The sequence below is a fragment of the Bacillus rossius genome (genome assembly GCF_032445375.1).
Source record: "Bacillus rossius redtenbacheri isolate Brsri chromosome 4 unlocalized genomic scaffold, Brsri_v3 Brsri_v3_scf4_1, whole genome shotgun sequence".
NCBI classification, from domain to species: Eukaryota; Metazoa; Arthropoda; class Insecta; order Phasmatodea; family Bacillidae; genus Bacillus; species Bacillus rossius.
In genome coordinates, this window is record NW_026962010.1 from 18064894 (window position 1) to 18083923 (window position 19030).

General features: G+C 35.5%; 1 protein-coding gene across 1 annotated transcript; it reads right to left on the reverse strand.

The window, feature by feature from the left end:
• Nucleotides 1-993: 993 nt before the first annotated feature.
• Nucleotides 994-16875, reverse strand: LOC134541734 (smad nuclear interacting protein 1). Its single transcript, XM_063385383.1, has 4 exons — nt 16596-16875; nt 13143-13578; nt 12146-12376; nt 994-2584 (listed from the first exon to the last, which is right to left on the reverse strand). Exons 2-4 carry the CDS (start codon nt 13562-13564, stop codon nt 1918-1920), a joined length of 1320 nt encoding a protein of 439 aa, XP_063241453.1. The 5' UTR covers nt 13565-13578; nt 16596-16875; the 3' UTR covers nt 994-1917.
• Nucleotides 16876-19030: the final 2155 nt, after the last annotated feature.

Genomic DNA, 19030 nt, shown 5'->3' on the forward strand with positions numbered 1-19030 from the left:
GGCCGCTACTGTGTATATTTATCTTCTATTTGTAACCCACAAGATATTTTTGTCTAACCAGTTTTCCATGACTGCATGTTTCTTCAGTTTCTGAAAGTCTAGTTTACAGGGGTATTAAACCCTTAAAAACATCTGAATCCACAAGTCCTGATGGTATGCCCAATTATTAGTACTACTTTTGCAACATATTTTTAATATTAGTTTGAAAACTCTAGTAAGCAATAAACAATGCAAGCATGTTCTTTCTGCCTGTAGTGAAGCACTCCAGCTATTGGTCTATCTAAGTCACTGAAATTAACTAAACACACTTCTTAAGTATTATTGTCTTCACCCCTAGCCAACCCAACAAATGTAAAATGGACCATCACACTTTCATTAAACAAACATGTTAATATAATTTATCATGAGGTATTTATGTCAATGGTGACTAGTTAATCTTCAGAACCGCACTAACCGTCGCCTGTTGGTCTCAAAATTCCACATAAAATTATTACAAGGCAGTTCCTCTTAGTCATGTCTAAAATTATTTTTTTAAAAGAAAATTCCAATGATGTGTAAGGATTTTGTAAGATACTAGAACTATCAAAAAGTCTATTTTCAAAATACGCTTTTACAATGTTCCAAAGAATCTGCACCTACAGTGAAGATGAATTATGAGTACATACCATAAATAATAGAGCCATTCTATTAACTCTTATAACAAACAAATTTTCTTACTGAGAAAGATGACACATTGCGGAGGACTAGGTTAAAATTCCGGTCCAGTAGTTAGCCAATCTAAATTTGGTTTTCAACACCTTCCCATAATAACTCCAGACAAACACTGTGACGATTCTTTCCCAACATTCTGAATTGTGCTGTTGCCAGTAGCCATCTCCATTCGGTGACCTTGTGGACAAGACAAAGCTCAACTTAAATAAATAATAACCATAATGGAGTCTATTCAAAGCTATGAATCAAGGAGAATAATTTCATTCAAACTACACCTTAAATAAAAATAGTACACACATACATCCCAAAAAAGTTTATTTAATTAGTTACACACAAAAAAAAATCAATGCTTGCAAATGAAATAATTCAATAAATTTAACACTTTTACTTTTCAAATTTTAGGCATAAATGGCAGTAATTTTCAGAAACAAAACCTGAAGCAAACACATCTTATTCCTGAAACTATAATATAAAACACTTCCAAATGATGTAAGACAAAGATACTATTATAAGTATTTGCCTGCTCTGAGCAGAATACATACCAATTCATTCAATATATGATTAATGAAAAGAATGTACACTGGCATAGAAATAGCAATACTTATTTGTTACAGAAAAAAATATATACTTTGCTTTTGAGAGATGATGTCATACCAAGGTTATACAGTAAAAACAATTTTCTTACAGTAATTTAATAGAGCTGGGTTGTGTATCAAAATACCAAAAATTTTCTGCACAAACTGTTCATAATAATAACATCCATACAAAACCCAGTGTATATTCAATTTCTTACACATCATTTTTTAATTCTCCCTGAGAGACTGCACAATCATTCTAATTCTAGATATACAGCATTACATCCGACCATAAATAAAATGATTTTGTGGAACATTTACCAAAAGGCATAATATACAGCATCTACAATAATTCTAAAAAATTATTCAATTATCTATTTTTTTTAAATATACCCAACATAAGAACTCATATGGAAAAAATGCAAACATAATACCTGATCCTATGCAACGTTTAAGGTCATAAAACTGATCATAGCCACTGATGTAAATTCAAGAAGAAGGTGGAGACATCAGCAGTTGTTTTCAAGACTGAACTGTTTTGCGTGCTTCATTATTCAAGTGTTCGGTAAAGCAAAAAGCACTCCAGTTTCAGAATAACACGAGAAACACTCACTTGTCCTGGGGACGCAACTCACGGCTGTGAGACTTCCTCCACGGTCTGCTCTTCGGTCACGTCCTCGTCTGCATCATCGTCCTTGCTGTGCTCGTGAAGCAGCACGTACTCCCGAGAGCTGAACCCAAACTTGATGACGTCCCGCTCCAGAACCTCCACGTACTTGCGCGCCTCTATCTTCACGTTGTTCAGGAACGTGCCGTTGGCCGAGTCGAGATCGATGATGTACGGGCGGATCCTGCGGCCGGTGGAGCCGTCATCGCGGGTGTACGGCAGGAGGCGGTACTGGAACACGGCGTGCTGCTTCGAGCAGGAGGGGTGATCGACCGGCAGGTCCGCGATCTTCCGGTCCCTCCCGATCAGGTACGCGCTTTGCCTGTGCACGTACAACGTCGGCAAGCATTTCTCCCCCTTGAACGGATACAAGCGCCATCGCTTCTTCGGCTTGCGAGCCTCCGGCGGTTCGCTGTACTTCAGGACCACACCCTTGAACGTGTTGGTCTCTTCTGCCAACTTGCCGGACAGGCCGAAGTTGGGCTTCTCCTTCTCCGCTGCCAGAGAGTTCTTGCCCTCTTCCTTCTTCTCCGCCTGCTTCCCCCACTCGTAGTCTCCTTCTGCGACCTCCTCCTTCATCCGGTCTCTCCGCGCCCTCCCGTTGCGCTGCGCCCCGTCTTCGCGATGCTCGCTAAAACAACCATATCGATGGTGAAGATGCACCATTGCCATCCAGCGGAGTCTCGCCTGACTAAATGCTTATTTGCAGTTCTCTGAAAAACGCAGTTACCGTACATCTCCAGGTCAGCAATAGCTGCTTGCATCTTCACCTTCGATAAAAAAATGAATTTTAGCGGATGTGTTCACACAGATTACCAAACATTGCTCATTTGAGCAAGCATGCCTTCCTTACCACTGTAGGAAGTAAAAAATTAAAACACAGCAGTTAAATGAAATTTAAATAATTTATAAAAGACCACAGATTAAAAACACTTCCTATTTTAAAAAACACCTGCAATGTTAACCCAAAGAGTTTATACATACACACTACTATACCAGCTACAAGCTTTATTATAAGATCAGTATTTTTAAGATGTACCATCTACTTATTTCATTTATTAATATTTCAGAATAAACACTGAAATTTCAGCCTATAATTAAAGACACTTAGTAAATTACGAATATTTGTGACACATTAATATTTCTGTTCAGGAACACAACATTTGATAGCATTATCCAGACACATTCAGTGAGGAAAGACACTCAACAAGTGTGAACACACAGGTGAATCAGCTGTTGTTGCAACAGGTGCTTGCTGTTTAAGGGAGAACAAGAAACACTAAAATACCAGCACAAACAACCTTCTAACCTAACATCCTATACCTACCATCTTGTAAGCTCAGTTTACAGCTGTTCACACATCACATATTTTAACTGGAAAGCAATATTACTGGCAGGGTTGTTGGTTTTGACAGCGTAAAGGATGATTCCACTGTCATGTGTGGGACAGAGGAACTCATTTTCCAGCTAGATTTCATCTTGTGCATTATATACAAGTGGGAATATCCTCATATCTGAGTGTTTTTAATAAATATGAAGCCTGAAAAATGTTCTATCAATTTCTCCATTCTTTAATTTTCTTATACGCACAATGCCAAGATGAGAGATTGACCCACTTTACTTACACTTTCATTTTCACAGAAAAACCTGAAAATACTAATATTTTAAGTCCCGATATATTGAAATTATGTCACACCATATGGTGTTCTTTTTTAACAAAATATTTTTAAAATAATCTCTCATAAGTCAAAAATTACATACATTATTAAACTAAACTTGGAGTGCAGTTAACACAAGAACCAGCGGAAACAGAACAGATGAAAGTAAAAGACATGGGCCACGTGTGAGTATTTGTGCGTACAACGTAAGTGTGCCCCTGTGCTGGGGTATAGTGGTGGCAAAAGGCCCCCTCCCCAACCCAAACAGGTGCCACAGGCACACACTTTTTTTTGAGGAAAAAAAAGGGGAGGAAGTCAATCAAAATTTTTTTTGCACAACATCTGTAGCCCATAATTTTTCTTACACATTTTTGTCAAATTCAGCTTACAAAAAGTCTTCACAGTCACTGTTTAAATGTGCAGAATCTACAATAATTTCCAATGATCAAAAACAAATTTTGTTGTGGCTTTAAGTAACAAAAGTAGAATGTAATGTAACATCAAATGGACTTTGTGCTGGTGGATCTCTAAAAGTTAAGAAACGACTCCGATTTTTTTTTTGACGAGAGGTTGCATATTCTAAGTATAAAGTTTTTTCAGAGGATGGCAAATATATATTTATTAATTTCTTACTAACAAAGCATCACACATTTTTTGTATTATGCCATTAAATGACTGATAAAAGTGATTAATCTTGGTTTTTAAATTATCCAATATTCTGATTCATGCACAGCATCGTCTCTCAACTAAAGATTGTTTTCCTCCAGTCTAAAAATTTAACTAAAACTATATAAAATAAATTGAATTTTTAAGTAAAGTATTATATTCAGTAAGATATATTTTTATTTCTGAGGAACTTATATGAAACTTAAATTCTATTAATGAAATAGTGAATTTAAGGTCAAGACTCAACAGTTTGGAAAGGGTTGAAATTAATAATGAACTGGATATTATGTGTTTTATTTTGAAGATTGGATTAGCAGATACTACATGTTGCCCAAAATAAAAATATTACTTCGTTAATATACCAATCATTATAAAATGTCATTTGTGCTACACATGTAGATACTAATATTGTGGTAAAAAAATACTATTCTTTCACAGAATTTTACTCATATTCGCTGGAAAAATGTAAGCTTCATCAAAATACATATAATTTATTCAAAGAGGGTTTAATTAACTGAACTAAAAAAAACTATATATTATTGTATGAACTTTAAGTAAAAAAACTAATATTTAAATTTACGTAATTTTTCAACAGCGATAGAATGAACTACAACTCTGTATAACTTTTTTTAATAAGCTTAAAATAGGAAACAGTACTTGATTCTTATTTTAAGCTTATTAAAAAAAATTACAAGTAACTTAAATTTAAAGATTTTTTTGACTTTTTAGTTCATATAACAATAGGGTATTAGTGTTTTGTTTTTAGATATATTTTATTGTTTTACTGTTTAGTTCATATTGAAATACACTTTTTATAATATTCGACATAGCTGCTATGGCAGCAAATTCTAGCGGTATGTGCGGAAATGTGTCAGATTCGCATCCAGATATTTGCACACTCTGCACTGTTTTAAAGAATTCTACGTTAAATTTTGTGTCAAAGTTCCATATTATAAGTGTATTTGCAACGAAAACACACGAATTTGCTCATTACCGAGGTCAGATGTTACACTTAACTAGTGAATGACACACTCACTTATTTTTTTGGAAAAATTTTGTAATTCTAATTTTTTTTGTATATTTTAAAGTGTTTATTTGTGATTTACTACGGAGGCATACATTAAAGTTTATTTAAAAACAAAAAAGTTATTATAAAACAGAAACAGTGTTTTGGATTAATTTTAACAATCTGTAACACAACCAATTTGTTAAAAGTCCGTACTTAACCAATGTTAGTACTAAGCCTACATAACACTGTAAAGAGGGTAAATACGCAATGGGTCCCTGGTTGCAGTGATAGCTGAGGCTTCATATTTATGCAAAGAGAGTGATGGGTTCGTAACTACTGCTCAGCATGACTCAACTTTTGAGCCCCGAGTTGGTATCAAACATGGTTCGCAACCCACCATGATCATGAATGAACCGCCTTACATAGCTAACTGTGACGTAAAACATCACTGCATTTCATAGCTTGGCAAGTACATACGTTAGTTGCTTTATTGCTGTTTGGCTGGCTGGAGTCTCAATGGTGACGTGCGTAAACACACACACATACACCTTCCTCCTTTACTGATAGTGTTACGGCTAGCCTTACCTCTAGAACTAACTGCTTTTTTTTATTGGTGTTAGGTTTGTAAGTACACAAACAAGTGTCATCATTTACACAATTTATTTTTTAATTTTGTTGATTTAATTTTACCCAATTTTAGATACAGTAGTTAAATGAAATACTTTTTCTGGGTTAATTATTTGGGGGGACAAAATAACACATCATGGTATTGGGAGGACATGTCCCCCCCACCCCCTGGTGGCATCGCTTCAAGCTGTGCACATACAACGCACTCTAATGAGAAGTTAAACAAGTTAAACTTTTTATGGCATGCACTAACAGGCGTATATTTTTAATCTTAAAAGTGTTGTCATAAAATTGTTGCGAGTATAAATAACAGAACTGGGAGTTCACGTGCAGTTGTGCTCCAGTGCAGTAACCACCGACAACAACCAACATCTAACAAAAGTGTTTATTTATTGCAAAAATATTGAAAGAATTACTAATCAATCATTTTCAACACAAATTTGCAAATAATAACATAGCTAATATCTACAATATTATTTAGTCATAATTTAGTAAAAAAAAATTTAAGTTTAACTAATTAATAAAATTTCAATTAACCATATTTGTATTTGGCAATAGGCTAATGTTACCATCATTAATGTTGAAACGTGCAGTATTTTGTGTGTGTGATAGCGAGAGACTTCTGAATGGTCAGTGTTGCATGGAGGAGGGGGTAGGCAGGACAGTGCGAGAGGGATACGAAAGATGAAGAAAGAATCACAGAAGTCTGTAGAGAGTAACCTGGTGGTTGTGCTCTTCAAGATTTGATGGGTCCTCTGTACCCATAAACGTGCAATCCATGGTTCAATCCTACCAACGCAGCATGTCTGAAACTTATGATCACTGAGTTGTTACGCAAGAGGTTTAGAGCTCATGCTATGACCTTGAAGGTTCGGTCACCTTAAGCCTTTGTGCGTAACCATGTGACGTAAAACCATTTGCTGATGAACTTGTTTTCACTGAAGTGACTCAGTGATTCTATGAGTCAGTAAAAATGTTTTCAAGCAGTGAGAGTACTGGTAAGAGAGAGTATAAAAAGTTATTAAAACTGAATAGTCATATGGTGAAATAAAGCTAGTTAAATATTAATAAATCTTTATTTTTATGTTATTTATACTGGTACTGATGTACAAAGTTTAAAACTTATACATTTCCTGTAATACGCAGATGGAATCTTAACACTTGTTTATGCTGATAACAAGTGACCTTCCTGCGAGTGATAAAATATTGATACTGTTACAAGAGCATGCTGTGTGAGTAAAAGAATGGATGGCTGCTGACATGCACTCTGCTCATATTGTGCCACCAAGAGATAATGACACAACAACCAACAATTCTAGTTTCGGGCTAAGGAGTCGGGATTCATGTGAACCTGTCTATCATCACAATTAAGAGTGTGATGATCAAAGATGTTGAAATGTAAAAAACTGTATTTTTTTCACTAAAAAATCTGTTGTAATTTCATTATAGATTTCTTACAAGATACATCAAATCTAAAAATCAAAAAAGGTGGATAAATATTTAACAAATAATTCATGTTTGAGTTTCTAATTTTGAGATTAAAATTTACAAACTGTAATGAAACTAAAAACTGGAAAATCAAACAGCTCAATCTCAACCTGATTAAAATATGTAGTATTAATTATGTTGCAAAAAATGTATTGTTACTCCCAAATCTAAGTTTCTTATTACATATAGTTTTTTCTCCCAGATTGCAGAAAGTCAAAAGTATAGGTAACCCACATTATAAGCCTTGATTATTAGCCCCACAAGTACAAATTCTGGATGTAAATACAGATATGATTTTTTATATAAGACTTAAAGTTAAGTTGTAAAACAGTCTCAAATATTGGATATACATTATAAGTTTCTGTGAATTCTAGTATTTAAATAAGTATAATTACGAGGGAGAGACCAAAAAAATCCGGACTGAAAGTGCGTTGCCATTCGTAGACATAATAGAGTTCTCCTGCTAAGTGGGGTTAATAGATACCAGACTGTGTCAGTTTGTAGGTTAACGTTTAGTCGTAGTATTGTTTTACTCTTACTGTACTCATGTTCCACCTGCGAAGTCATTATGGCAGGTTTAAAAGAACAAAGAGTGTTAGAAATTTTGTTTTCTGCTTGAAAAATTGACAATGGAAGCTTACCAAATGCTTCAACAGGCTTTCAAGGAGGATGCTATGAACTGCACACAAGTTTTAGAGTACACATGGTGAGATGAGTGTTCAAGACCATGTTCGTTACTGGGCGCCCTTCAACATCTTAAAACAATGAAAATGTTGAAAAAATTTTGCCAAAAAACAAACGAGAATCGTTTCACGATCTACAAAATTTCAGAAGACAGGAGTAAGTTGGAGCTCGTGCCAGCGGATTTTGACTGAGGATTTGCAAATGAGACGTGTTGCCACTAATTTGTTCCTCGCCTTCTCAAACATGATAAAAAAAACATGTGATTGAATTTGAGCAAGGACTTGAAAAAAGAGATTGAAATTGATCCAAACTTTTTGAACATAGTCATTACATGTGATGAGAGTTGGTGTTACGGGTATGACCCAGAAACCAAGCAAGCGTCAAGCCAGTGGAAGACTCCCAACTCCCCCAGACAAAATAAAAACAGGACAAGTGAGGTTGCGATCAGGTGACTGGTTCCTTCATCACGACAACGCCCCTGCATACACAGCCTTACGAGTGAACCGCTATTTGGCCTTTCAGGGATAGTCTGTCATTCTCCACCCTCGGTATTATCTAGACCTAGCTCCGTGCAACTTTTTCCTGTTCCCGAGAATGAAGATAAATCTAAAAGAAAAGCGTTTTTGATGTGATGGAGGTAAAAACAGCTTCGCAAAGGGTACTGGAGGATATCAAAGTTTAAGAGTTCCAGAGGTGCTTCAAACAGAGGGAAAAAAGACCTGACAAGTGCATTGCATCTAATGGAGAATACTTTGAAGGTGACTGAAGGATTTTGTTAAAAAGGTGATAAATGAATTTTTTATGACAAAAAACATTTTTTTTGGGTCTTCTATGTTTTATTCAACCTGTATTTTATATTATCTTTCAAGTTTTTCAAATCAGCATAAGTATAAAGAATAGGCTATTATTTTTCCAATATCAATACTGTTTGAGCCTACCAGTAACTTTCTGAATTCCCACCAAATGGAATCTGTTAGTGTACATCCTCTAATTGCAACAAATGAGTTTCTCTATGATTATAGATGGGTTAATTTTTTTTTTACACATTTTATTATGATTATGTGTGTGGTGGTAGTTGTATGAAACTCATTCCACTTTATTTTCTTAGTTAATGCAGACAATTTTTATTCTGGTTAATCAACATGAGGAGACGGCTGTGTGTTTGCAAGTGCCAGCCTGTGAGAACTATGGTCGTCAGTTTTTTACTTAAATTTTTGGTTGATCAGTTCTTACATATGCATTACCGCGTTTTCTCACATAATCGTTGCACATTTTATTCTAAAATCAAGTTTGAAAAGTAGGGGTGCGACAATTATGCGGAAAAAATTTTGTTTGTTCGATAAAGTATTCATAAAAACAAAACACATTCATGGAAAGTATGTTTATTCACAAAGTGAAGTATAAAAGAGCACGCCAAACAATTTATTTTAATAAGTCATGCAACCAAAACCTTTCTTCAACTTTAAATAGAAAAACAAAATCTGTAATCCAAATGCAAGCCGAACGAACGCGTAACTACTGTAGTAAACACTACAAGTGAGCGGGCCATCAAATGTACATAGTTAACTCGGCAGTTGACAGAGAGAGCTACGTTTTTGTAAGCGGTACACTGCGGCGATGGAGACGAACAAAGAAGGTAATAACGTTTAAAAAGTTTCTAAAAGAAAATTTACACATCAGACAGCTTAGTATTTCTGTTATTTAAATAAGTACGCGGTAATTTCTGAATAAATATTATATTTATACATTAAAATACATTGTTTTATACGGGAAAATATGCTAAATTATATTTTTTCCACTATAAAATGTGAAATCTAGACTACTCCGAGATAAATGCGAAATCAAGGTAAAAAACGGAGATTTGTCTTCACTCTACACAATTTATTTACCGATTGTATTTAGTTTCAGTTCAGTATCAAAAGAAACCATCATTTTATGGCGTATTCAGCACAAGTATCTTATTGTCACGTCATTCACAACAACTATTGTTCGTAAATATTGAATGAAGAATTGCCATCCGTGCCTCGCGATTGTAAACAAAGCAAAGAACAACTAGCTGGAAGTTTGTCCGTCATCTTGCAGAGTACAAGTTTTAAGGCCACCATATTGCAACATCTCTGCTTCGCAGCGCTAACAATTGTAAGTCCCATTTTCTGGCTGTGTTTCACGTGAAAGCCGCGTTCTTGTGTAGTCTGTGGAAGGTGGTGTGTTTACAAATACGTGCATACTCGTGAATATGTTGTATACTGTTATTTCTCGTGGTAAAAATGGGACGAATAGTAATTTCCACTCGCGATCGCATAAATGAATACAAAAGTGAACAGTTCTACGAAAGTGATACGAATATTTTAATGCGCAATTTATATAATCGCCGTCTGGAGTGGAAAAAAAAGATATACTTGAACAGCACATTAAATCTGAGACAGACTGCAAAAAAAAAAGATTCACCGAGAAGTCGGTTGAAGGAAAAAAGTTGGTAAAATGGCAAGCAATGGTTTCTTTTTTAAAAATATACTTTTCTTCAGTAATGTAAAATGAGATAATTGGCTAAATCGTGTTTTTAAAAATGCTACAAAATGCTAAATTTCAAATTCAAAATGCTAAATGTCATTATTTTAAATGCTATAAATCACCATCTCTACCCATATGTAACACATTAGGATTCAGTATGGTGGTACTGCTCCTCTGTTTTACTTTGATGATTTTTAACCAAACTTCTTGTTTCCAAACTTTCAGAACACCATTTTAACTGAAACAACTATGTTATGCTTGGTTTTTTCTGTTTCATTACTCACACATCATAACTTTTATATTGTAAACAGTAAAAATAACCTTGTAGATCATCTATATTAGACAGAGTTGAAGTACGTTTGTGTATGTGTTTGTATGTATGTGGTGTGTTTGTGTGTGTAAGTGGTGTGTTTATGTGTGCATGTGCATATTATGAGTCCAGAGAAAGGTAGCTTGTATGTAGAACAGTATAAATTATGGGACAGGTCAAGTACTGTCTATACTATAACACAATCTCAATTCTGGTTCGATTAACCTAAGGGCCACTCTTCATTGGCAGCATATAAAATTTAATTGCTTCTTGCTAGTAATTCTTCAACCTATCTGATGAACAACTATCATGGAGGAAGACAGTTAATTCAGAACAACAACTGCATTTATCAAACTCACTAACTTACCTCAAACAAGAGGGAAAACTCTTTCCTTACGGGCTTTACTGAATAAGGGAGTATACACCAGTCTAAGAAGGATTCACATAAAAGAGAGGTAACCAGCTATGTGAAATTATAGAGCCCTCACATGTTCTATACATCACAGTGAAAAACTTTATCAGATCTCGGCCTGGCGACTCTACAATCCGCTGCAATTCAGCTGTCGCGAACTGTGTTAGCTATAAGACACAAATGTAATCAATAGCTACAACATTAAAGGCCCTTAAGACCAACATTTTTCATGCCCACTTTCATCAGCTGACATCCAGCTTGTGCTTGTTAAATCTAACAGATTGATGGGTCAAATTTTACACCAAAATCCTAATACGTACACCATAAACAGTAGAAACACCTTTTGAAACCACAAATTTAGACCAGTGATAGGGCCAGATAAGGCCAGACAGTATGAATTAATAGATACACAATTTTCTACAATAATTTTTAATCTTGTGTTATTCTGTATGATAACTGCTATAGCATGTGATGAAAAAACAAATAAAGAAAATATTCAACTAAAAATTTCATTTAAAAAATTAAAGATCTAAGAAGTGCTATAATCCAATATATGGATTTAAAAAGTATAGATAGTACTTTTCAATATAATTGTGAGAGTATTATGGCTCAATAACAGTGTCTGCTGACAAACAAAGATAGCTGATGAATGACAGTTTATCTGCTGATATATCTGTGTTGAAAGATTGTTTTGGCGGCCGTACAAAACAATGTCGCGGGCCGGAACCTTGTAGTTTCTTTGAATCAGCATGATAGCTGTGATGGTTACCTACCTAGCGAGCAGCGCACACAAGCAAGAGGAGAACCCCCCTCTCAAGACCACTCACCCTGGCTCCCTATTCCCGGGGCGGTGGCGTGACTTTTCCTCGGGCTGCTTCCTCCTGTCCGGCCGCTCGTGGTCGTCCGGCTCCGGTCGTCTGTGAGCGTCGTGTTCCAGCCGCCTGTGGTCGTGGTCCGACCGCCTGTGGTCTCCTTGGTCCGACCGTCTGTGGTCCTCTTGGTCCGACCGCCTGTGCTTCTCCGGCCGAACATCGCTGCTCGAGTCTCGGTGCCGATGGCTAAACAACAAGTCAAACCGTAACTAACCATGCCTACACGTCTACATGAATCTTCCAAAAAGCTGAGAACTAAGCAAGAATCTACTTAACTTTCAGTTGTATCCCGCAAAAAGGTGAAAGCAAGGAAAGGGTTTTTACATAACACCATTTAGCACAGAGGCTAAACAGATGGGCCCTCCAATGGGTTGCAAACCTTTCGAGAAACAACTGTGTGCTCGAGATTTTGAGTCATGCACATTGATTGGAATCAAACCAGCTACCACTGCCATATGAGCATACGTGTTTGCAAACACTGCTACTGAGAATGGTTGTACACTGTAAGACAGTAAGACACACCAAAAAATATAGTCACATACTTACACAGCAGACAACTTCATATTAATAATTTTGAGAACAATCCTACATACAGCTGAATTTATGAGCGGTGATTCTAAACCGTAATGACTAATGAACACTGAATTCAGGTATTGACGACCAGATACATAAGCATTCAGTGTGCCACTTTATTCTTTTAGAAACAAAAGTCATAAGCTGTTATTTGTGTTAATTTTGGTTTATATTTAATAAAAGTTTGCACTGTAAAGAAGAATAAAAAAGTAGAAAGTAACATAATTCAAAATGCAAATTTAAAAAATACTTTTATACTTAATAAATTTACATTTGCATTTTGATTTAGGTTACCTACCTCCTGCACAGTTGCATGCCACTTTCCCGGGTCCAATGACAAACATCGTAGAAGGGTTGTTTGTCTTTATAATATGCTTACCTTGCATTACTGTCAGGAGATCTATGTCGCTTGATGCTCCGATGGACGGAGACCACCTCATCCACCGGCTCCTGCTTAATAGAATCCACTACACTTTCGTAATAAACCTCTCTTTTCCGACGACGCTTGCGCTGTGCGTGTTCATATTTAAGCTCCGCATCGCAGTCCTCAGTTTCCTCTTTCTTCCGGTGTTTGTGCCGTCTGCGGTGCTTCTGGTCCTCTTCTTCCGGACTGTGGGCCGGTTCGACACGGTGCCTGTGCCTTCGTTTCTGTTTCTTCACTCTCTTTAAAACTACTTCCTCTTCTAGTTCTGAAGATTCAGAACTACTGCTCTTATCTTTCTGATCTTCAGAGCTTGATTCTGAACTTTCTGATTTGCACACAATTTTTTGTTTATTCTTTGACTTTGTTTTTGTGCTCATTTTCAACTGTAGCTCTACAAACAAATTAAGCAAACACATTATACTTGGAACTTCATAAAATTGATACTTAACCTTAATAGCAATAACTGATCAATATTTTACAAAACAATTAAGAGTATTTACATCTTTTCAGGTAGCTACCTACTTAATTAAAAAATAATTTTTTTCTTTCTACTCAAAAATTGTTTTACTAATTCTTAATTACCTACGCCAAAACCAACGAGTGTAAATTTATATGGAAGCAAAAAATGCAGGAAAAATTTTTTAAATACTTGGAAGCCTACAAATATTAAGTTTATAATACAGACAACCTTAATAATTAATGTTTAACTTCACCTAATTTATCTGAAAATGAACATGTTAAGTAGTAAATGTAGATGGTGCTATAAAAAAAAGATTAATTAATTAAAGCTTTGTTAATAAGTTAGAACACGAAAAACATTGCTTTTTAATATAAACTTTTTTCAGTTGAATCTTAAAAATAAAAAATTATTAAATACATAAGAAATCAATAAAATATATGCTATTAAGAAAAAAGTGTTAAAACATTTGTACGTACTGTAAAACATATTGATAATTTTACAAGATATATAACATTCAAAATATTTAGTTTTTTGGTTTGATTCTAAAAAAATTGGAAACATTTTGTACGATTCCCCCTATGAACTAACAAAAGGCATCGTTTTATAGGTCACATTAAAAGAATAAAATATGGGGAAAAAGAAAAGTTACCAATGAAAAGTCTACGGTCTTTTATATATTATAGTAAACATTAAGGTAAATATGTAGTTGGGCGGTATTTTCGGAAACAAATGTTAAAAATCCGAAAATACCTTTATTATATGCTCTTCAACATCCTCTTTTCATTAAAAGCGGCGGAGATAAGAAATTCCAAATACTTTAGGAGATATAGAATTTTTTAATTTTACAATACAAGAACTGTGGAACCATTCGAGCGGCGCCATTTTTGTTATTTTACCGTGTGTTCGTGAATACGTGAATCGTGAATGCGTAATTAATAAAATGGTTGATTAGGTCAGGTCAGTTACATTATTAATACTTTCAAACTAAGCCGACATTAAAAATTATTTTGTGAATTAATTTTAATGGCTGTTTAGTTTTAAAATATTTATAATGTAACTGACCTGACCAAACAAACCCGGACAGAGGGTGAACAGTAAACTAAAATGGTCGATTAGGTCAGGTCAGTTACATTATAAATACTTTCAAACTAAGGTGATATTAAAGATAATGTGAATTGATTTTAATTATTCTTTAGTTTTAAATTATTTATAATGTAACTGACCTTACCTAACAAACCCGTAACAAAGGATGCACAGTAACAACTCACGTAATTTTTCTTGTTACTTATTACTTGCGCAACAATATCAAAATAACAAATAAGACTTTAAAATTAGAAACGTTAAAAATTCACCTAAGTTGGAGGCAGTAATTAAACACCGTTTTAAACAATAATTGAACTAAATAATCACGCATTAGTTCATTTGAATTCTGGCCTATCACGAACAATCACGTGACATCATTATCCAATAAAAAAATAGATACTCGTACGTAAACAAGAAACAATGGTGCACGCATGCCACAGGAATGCGCTGGTATTGTGCTGAAATTTAAAAATTTGATATCTCCTAACGTATTTGGAATTACAAATCTCCGCCGCTTTTAATGAAAAGAGGAAGTTGAAGAGCATATAATAAAGGTATTTTCGGATTTTTAACATTTTTTTTTTCGCAAATACCGCTCAACTACATATGAAGAAATTTAAAAATTCGATATATCCTAAAGTATTCGCAATTTCTTACCTCCGCCACTATTAATGAAAAGAGGAAGTTGAAGAGCATATAATAAAGGTATTTTCGGATTTTTTACATTTTTTTCCGCAAATACCGCCCAACTACATATTTACCAAAATTAAGTTTTACTGCCTATGAATAATTTCTTGAAAATCTGGACAAACATCCTCCAAAAAAAAACTCTGGGTACTCCTATGAGGTAGGGCTATTGTATCATTTATGACACTCGAGATGTTTAAATCATGTGTGATTTTTTAATATTAAAAAAAATTATATAAATGTGGGGAAAATTATAAGGGTCGTAGCTTTTCCATTAAATTTTTTTTTAAATTTCCAAATGTCATGTTTTTAATGACAACATAAATGTTCTATTTTCCCTAAAAACAGTTTTCAGTTTCCCACTGGCTGAAAAATTAGCATTTATAAACTACAGTACATAGCCTGTGCAGTGATATGATATTGCCATTAGGTTATATGCATTTTAAGTAGAAGTGAATGTTTCCTACAAGATAATAGCCTGATAGTTGTTGCCACCCTACTTGCTCTATACTAGCTGCAACTTGATCCTGTGGTTAACCAGAGATCTAATAGAATACAGCATAGACAAGGTGGTTTTAAATAGCACAGGAATGTTAAATGTCATATGTTATCAACAGGGCAAATATTTTTTTCCCACCACATAATTGGTTGACCACCCTAATTGGGCTACTATCCAGTTGATTAGGTTAGGTTATTTTAGAGGAATTAAAAACACTTAGCATTTTTCTGGTTTGTCTGAATTATTTTTTTCAGAAGAGCACATACTTTGGTAAATTAGCTTTAAACCTTAACTTTTAAATGTTGTATAAGCTTGAAAAATTATCTCTTCGGACCTTGTAACAAAAAAAAATTTCACATTCCAAGGACATGAGTGAAGGTTTCATATTTGTAAATAAGTATGATGATAGTTCAACTGTAGGAAGGCATTAATATCAAAATGCAACGTAAATTTAAAATGGTAAAGCATACGTTAACTTCCAATGAAATTCAAACATAGCCCTGAACCATCAGTTGCTCTCAACACTATTAACCACCTAACAAAAAAACATGCATTTCTATGAGGCTTCACAAAACACTCATTCCACTTTAATAACTAAATAAAGATCTTTCCTTCGTTACCACACAAGTTAAGATAAATTAAAAATACAAGATATTATGTTTGAAATAAAAAAACTTACCACAACCAAGTAACGTCAAACGTAAAGAGAATACAGTACACAAATGCCCTAAATCTGTCTACACTTAACCATCATGATTACACCCAGGTATTCACCATCATATTCACACGCAGGAATTCACTTAATTAACCATATCTTGTACACTTAGCAAACGAGAGATAATTTGGCCTGCCACATTATTTATAAAAAAATTCATAACAGCTCATCAATACGACGCCATGACCTTTGTGTAATCCATAGAACAAAGAGTAGTTTTACACATTCAAAGAACACAACAACCAAGGTTGACCTCGTTCGTTGTTTGATCTACTACCAAGGAATTAGTTCATATAAACCAAAGTTGAAATACTATTATAATGGGAAAAAATGAATAATTAAAACCAAAAAGTTTAATGAAATGATTATTTAAAGAAAATAATTACAAAATCTGATTTTATATTATTTTGGTCATTCCTCATTTCTAATAAATAGTAAGTATTGCCGGCACCCGACCTCTGTGAAAGGTCCGGGGGGTACCTGACAGGCGCTACAGGCGTCGCGATGCTGTGGTTGTCCGGAGGGGCGCCAGGCTAGCGGGCTGCTAGACCCTTGATGTTGGGTCGTGGGTACTCTGCCCCCGCGTCCCCGCCAGGTACACGGCTTGAATCTAACCTGAATGGTTCTCCCTTGGCTGTGAAGGCCGCTCGGCCATGTGGAGGACGGGAGACTACAGAAAATTATTGTACACGAGTTAGTGAGAATTACCTTTAATTTAGTCCCGCTACAAAAACTCTCACCAACACTTGGCGACGTCTAGCGATTACACAAATAACAAAAAAAAAAAAAAACACAACACTACGTGACACTAATGGTTATCGCAGCAGTCTCGCGGGACGTGGGTCGATGCTCGCTGGAGACGGCCAGCGCCGAAAGTTAACGGGTGCAGGGGGGGGCTCGATGAGCGGGCTCCTAAGTTCGGCGAAACACTTACGTGAATGATACGATACGTAGCGCGGTATCACGATGAAGGCGGTTGGGATAGGCCGGGATCCGCAAAATACGCGCCGAGTCGACGTGGGCAGCGGTGAATTAATAAAAGGATTTAAATTTGAAGGTGTGGTGCAGAATAAAAAATAATCAATGAAAAAAAATTGAATGCTGCCCACGGACACACGTCTATTCCCGGTGCGGAGTGGTTGGAAACTCCCGAACATGGCCGCCTCGCAAGGAAGAGAAACTTTCTTTTCTTTGTGAGTCGGCACCAAAAACTTATAATAATTTAATTGGTTATATGATGAGTAAAAAACATGCTCCAGGTGCTTGATTTAAAACTTTGCACCTGGTAAATATTTGCCTATGGCTTAACAATGGTTTTAATTGATTTATTAATTTAAAAGGCGGCACCAAGTTGGCGACTGTAAATTTAACTACAAATTGTCTCAATGTGCACTGTTTGGGTATTGTCTTTCGTAGTCAAGCCCCCGGGGTTTCGTGTCCTGTTGTTTAATTCAGTTAATTGAGGTCACGCCCGGGGCGCTCGCTTGACTCAATCGGGCTGGGCAAGGGGCGCGCTCCGAAAACGGGATACGGTACTAGCGGTACGGAGCACGGGCTTAACGGCCATGGTCGGTACGTCGTCAGTATCGACACAGGAAAGTACTATTATTGTTTTTTAAACTGAAGTCGTCTAGCAAACATAGACACTCTCCAATAAGTCACTGATAGAAAAACTCTTAGTATTTAAGGCAGAGTGCTACACTAAACATAAAAGTTAATCAAGTTTGCAGAAGCTTACTTCAGAAAAAATTTTAAAAGGCACATTTTGAGCTATAAACAAAAAAATTACTATAATGCCGAACCTTTTAACAGGTCTGAAGTCAGTTACCAAACCCACCACCAACAGCTACCGTTACCTTTCGAGCGAACCCATCGACCACTAGCCACAGTCAAAACAGCAAGCACTTTCAACCTTGAAAAACATTCGCTAGCCTGACTCAATGTATTGCTTACTTAAGCTGGGTTTACGATTGATTTCCTTAAGAATTATAACTTAACATCGAGCATACCATTAAGTCAAAACTACATTTTCCAGTTTATGATTGACATAGAAGTCGTTAATTCTAACCAATCACAGCACAAAACACATGGTCGGCCATTGTTCGAAACAGAGAAGCAGGTTTGAAATAGGTTATTGACAAATGGGATATCTATTTTTCGAAATGGATGATGATTACAAATGACAAATATACGAATTCTAACCCAAAATACTGCCTCGCTCAGTCCAATAATAAGACATAAACTTCGGGTTGAAAAGTTCCGTTTTGTTGTGATTGGTCGCTTCCCTTAAGTCTTAACGAAAAATATAAAATATAACTATTTCTATTAAGTCTTAAGTTATCATATGGTTCGCACATGACCCGTCAAAATTCACACACGACAATCATAAACCATTCCAC

What these genes read in the sequence shown, in the direction of transcription:
- LOC134541734 (XM_063385383.1), bottom strand. Translation starts at nt 13,564, where the DNA reads ATGAGCACAAAAACAAAGTCAAAGAATAAACAAAAAATTGTGTGCAAA. An exon ending in TCTCCTGACAGTAATGCAAG is followed by an intron (nt 12,377 to 13,142) that starts GTAAGCATATTA and finishes CTTGTTGTTTAG; the next exon opens with CCATCGGCACCGAGACTCGA. An exon ending in CCCGGGAATAGGGAGCCAGG is followed by an intron (nt 2,585 to 12,145) that starts GTGAGTGGTCTT and finishes TGGTTGTTTTAG; the next exon opens with CGAGCATCGCGAAGACGGGG.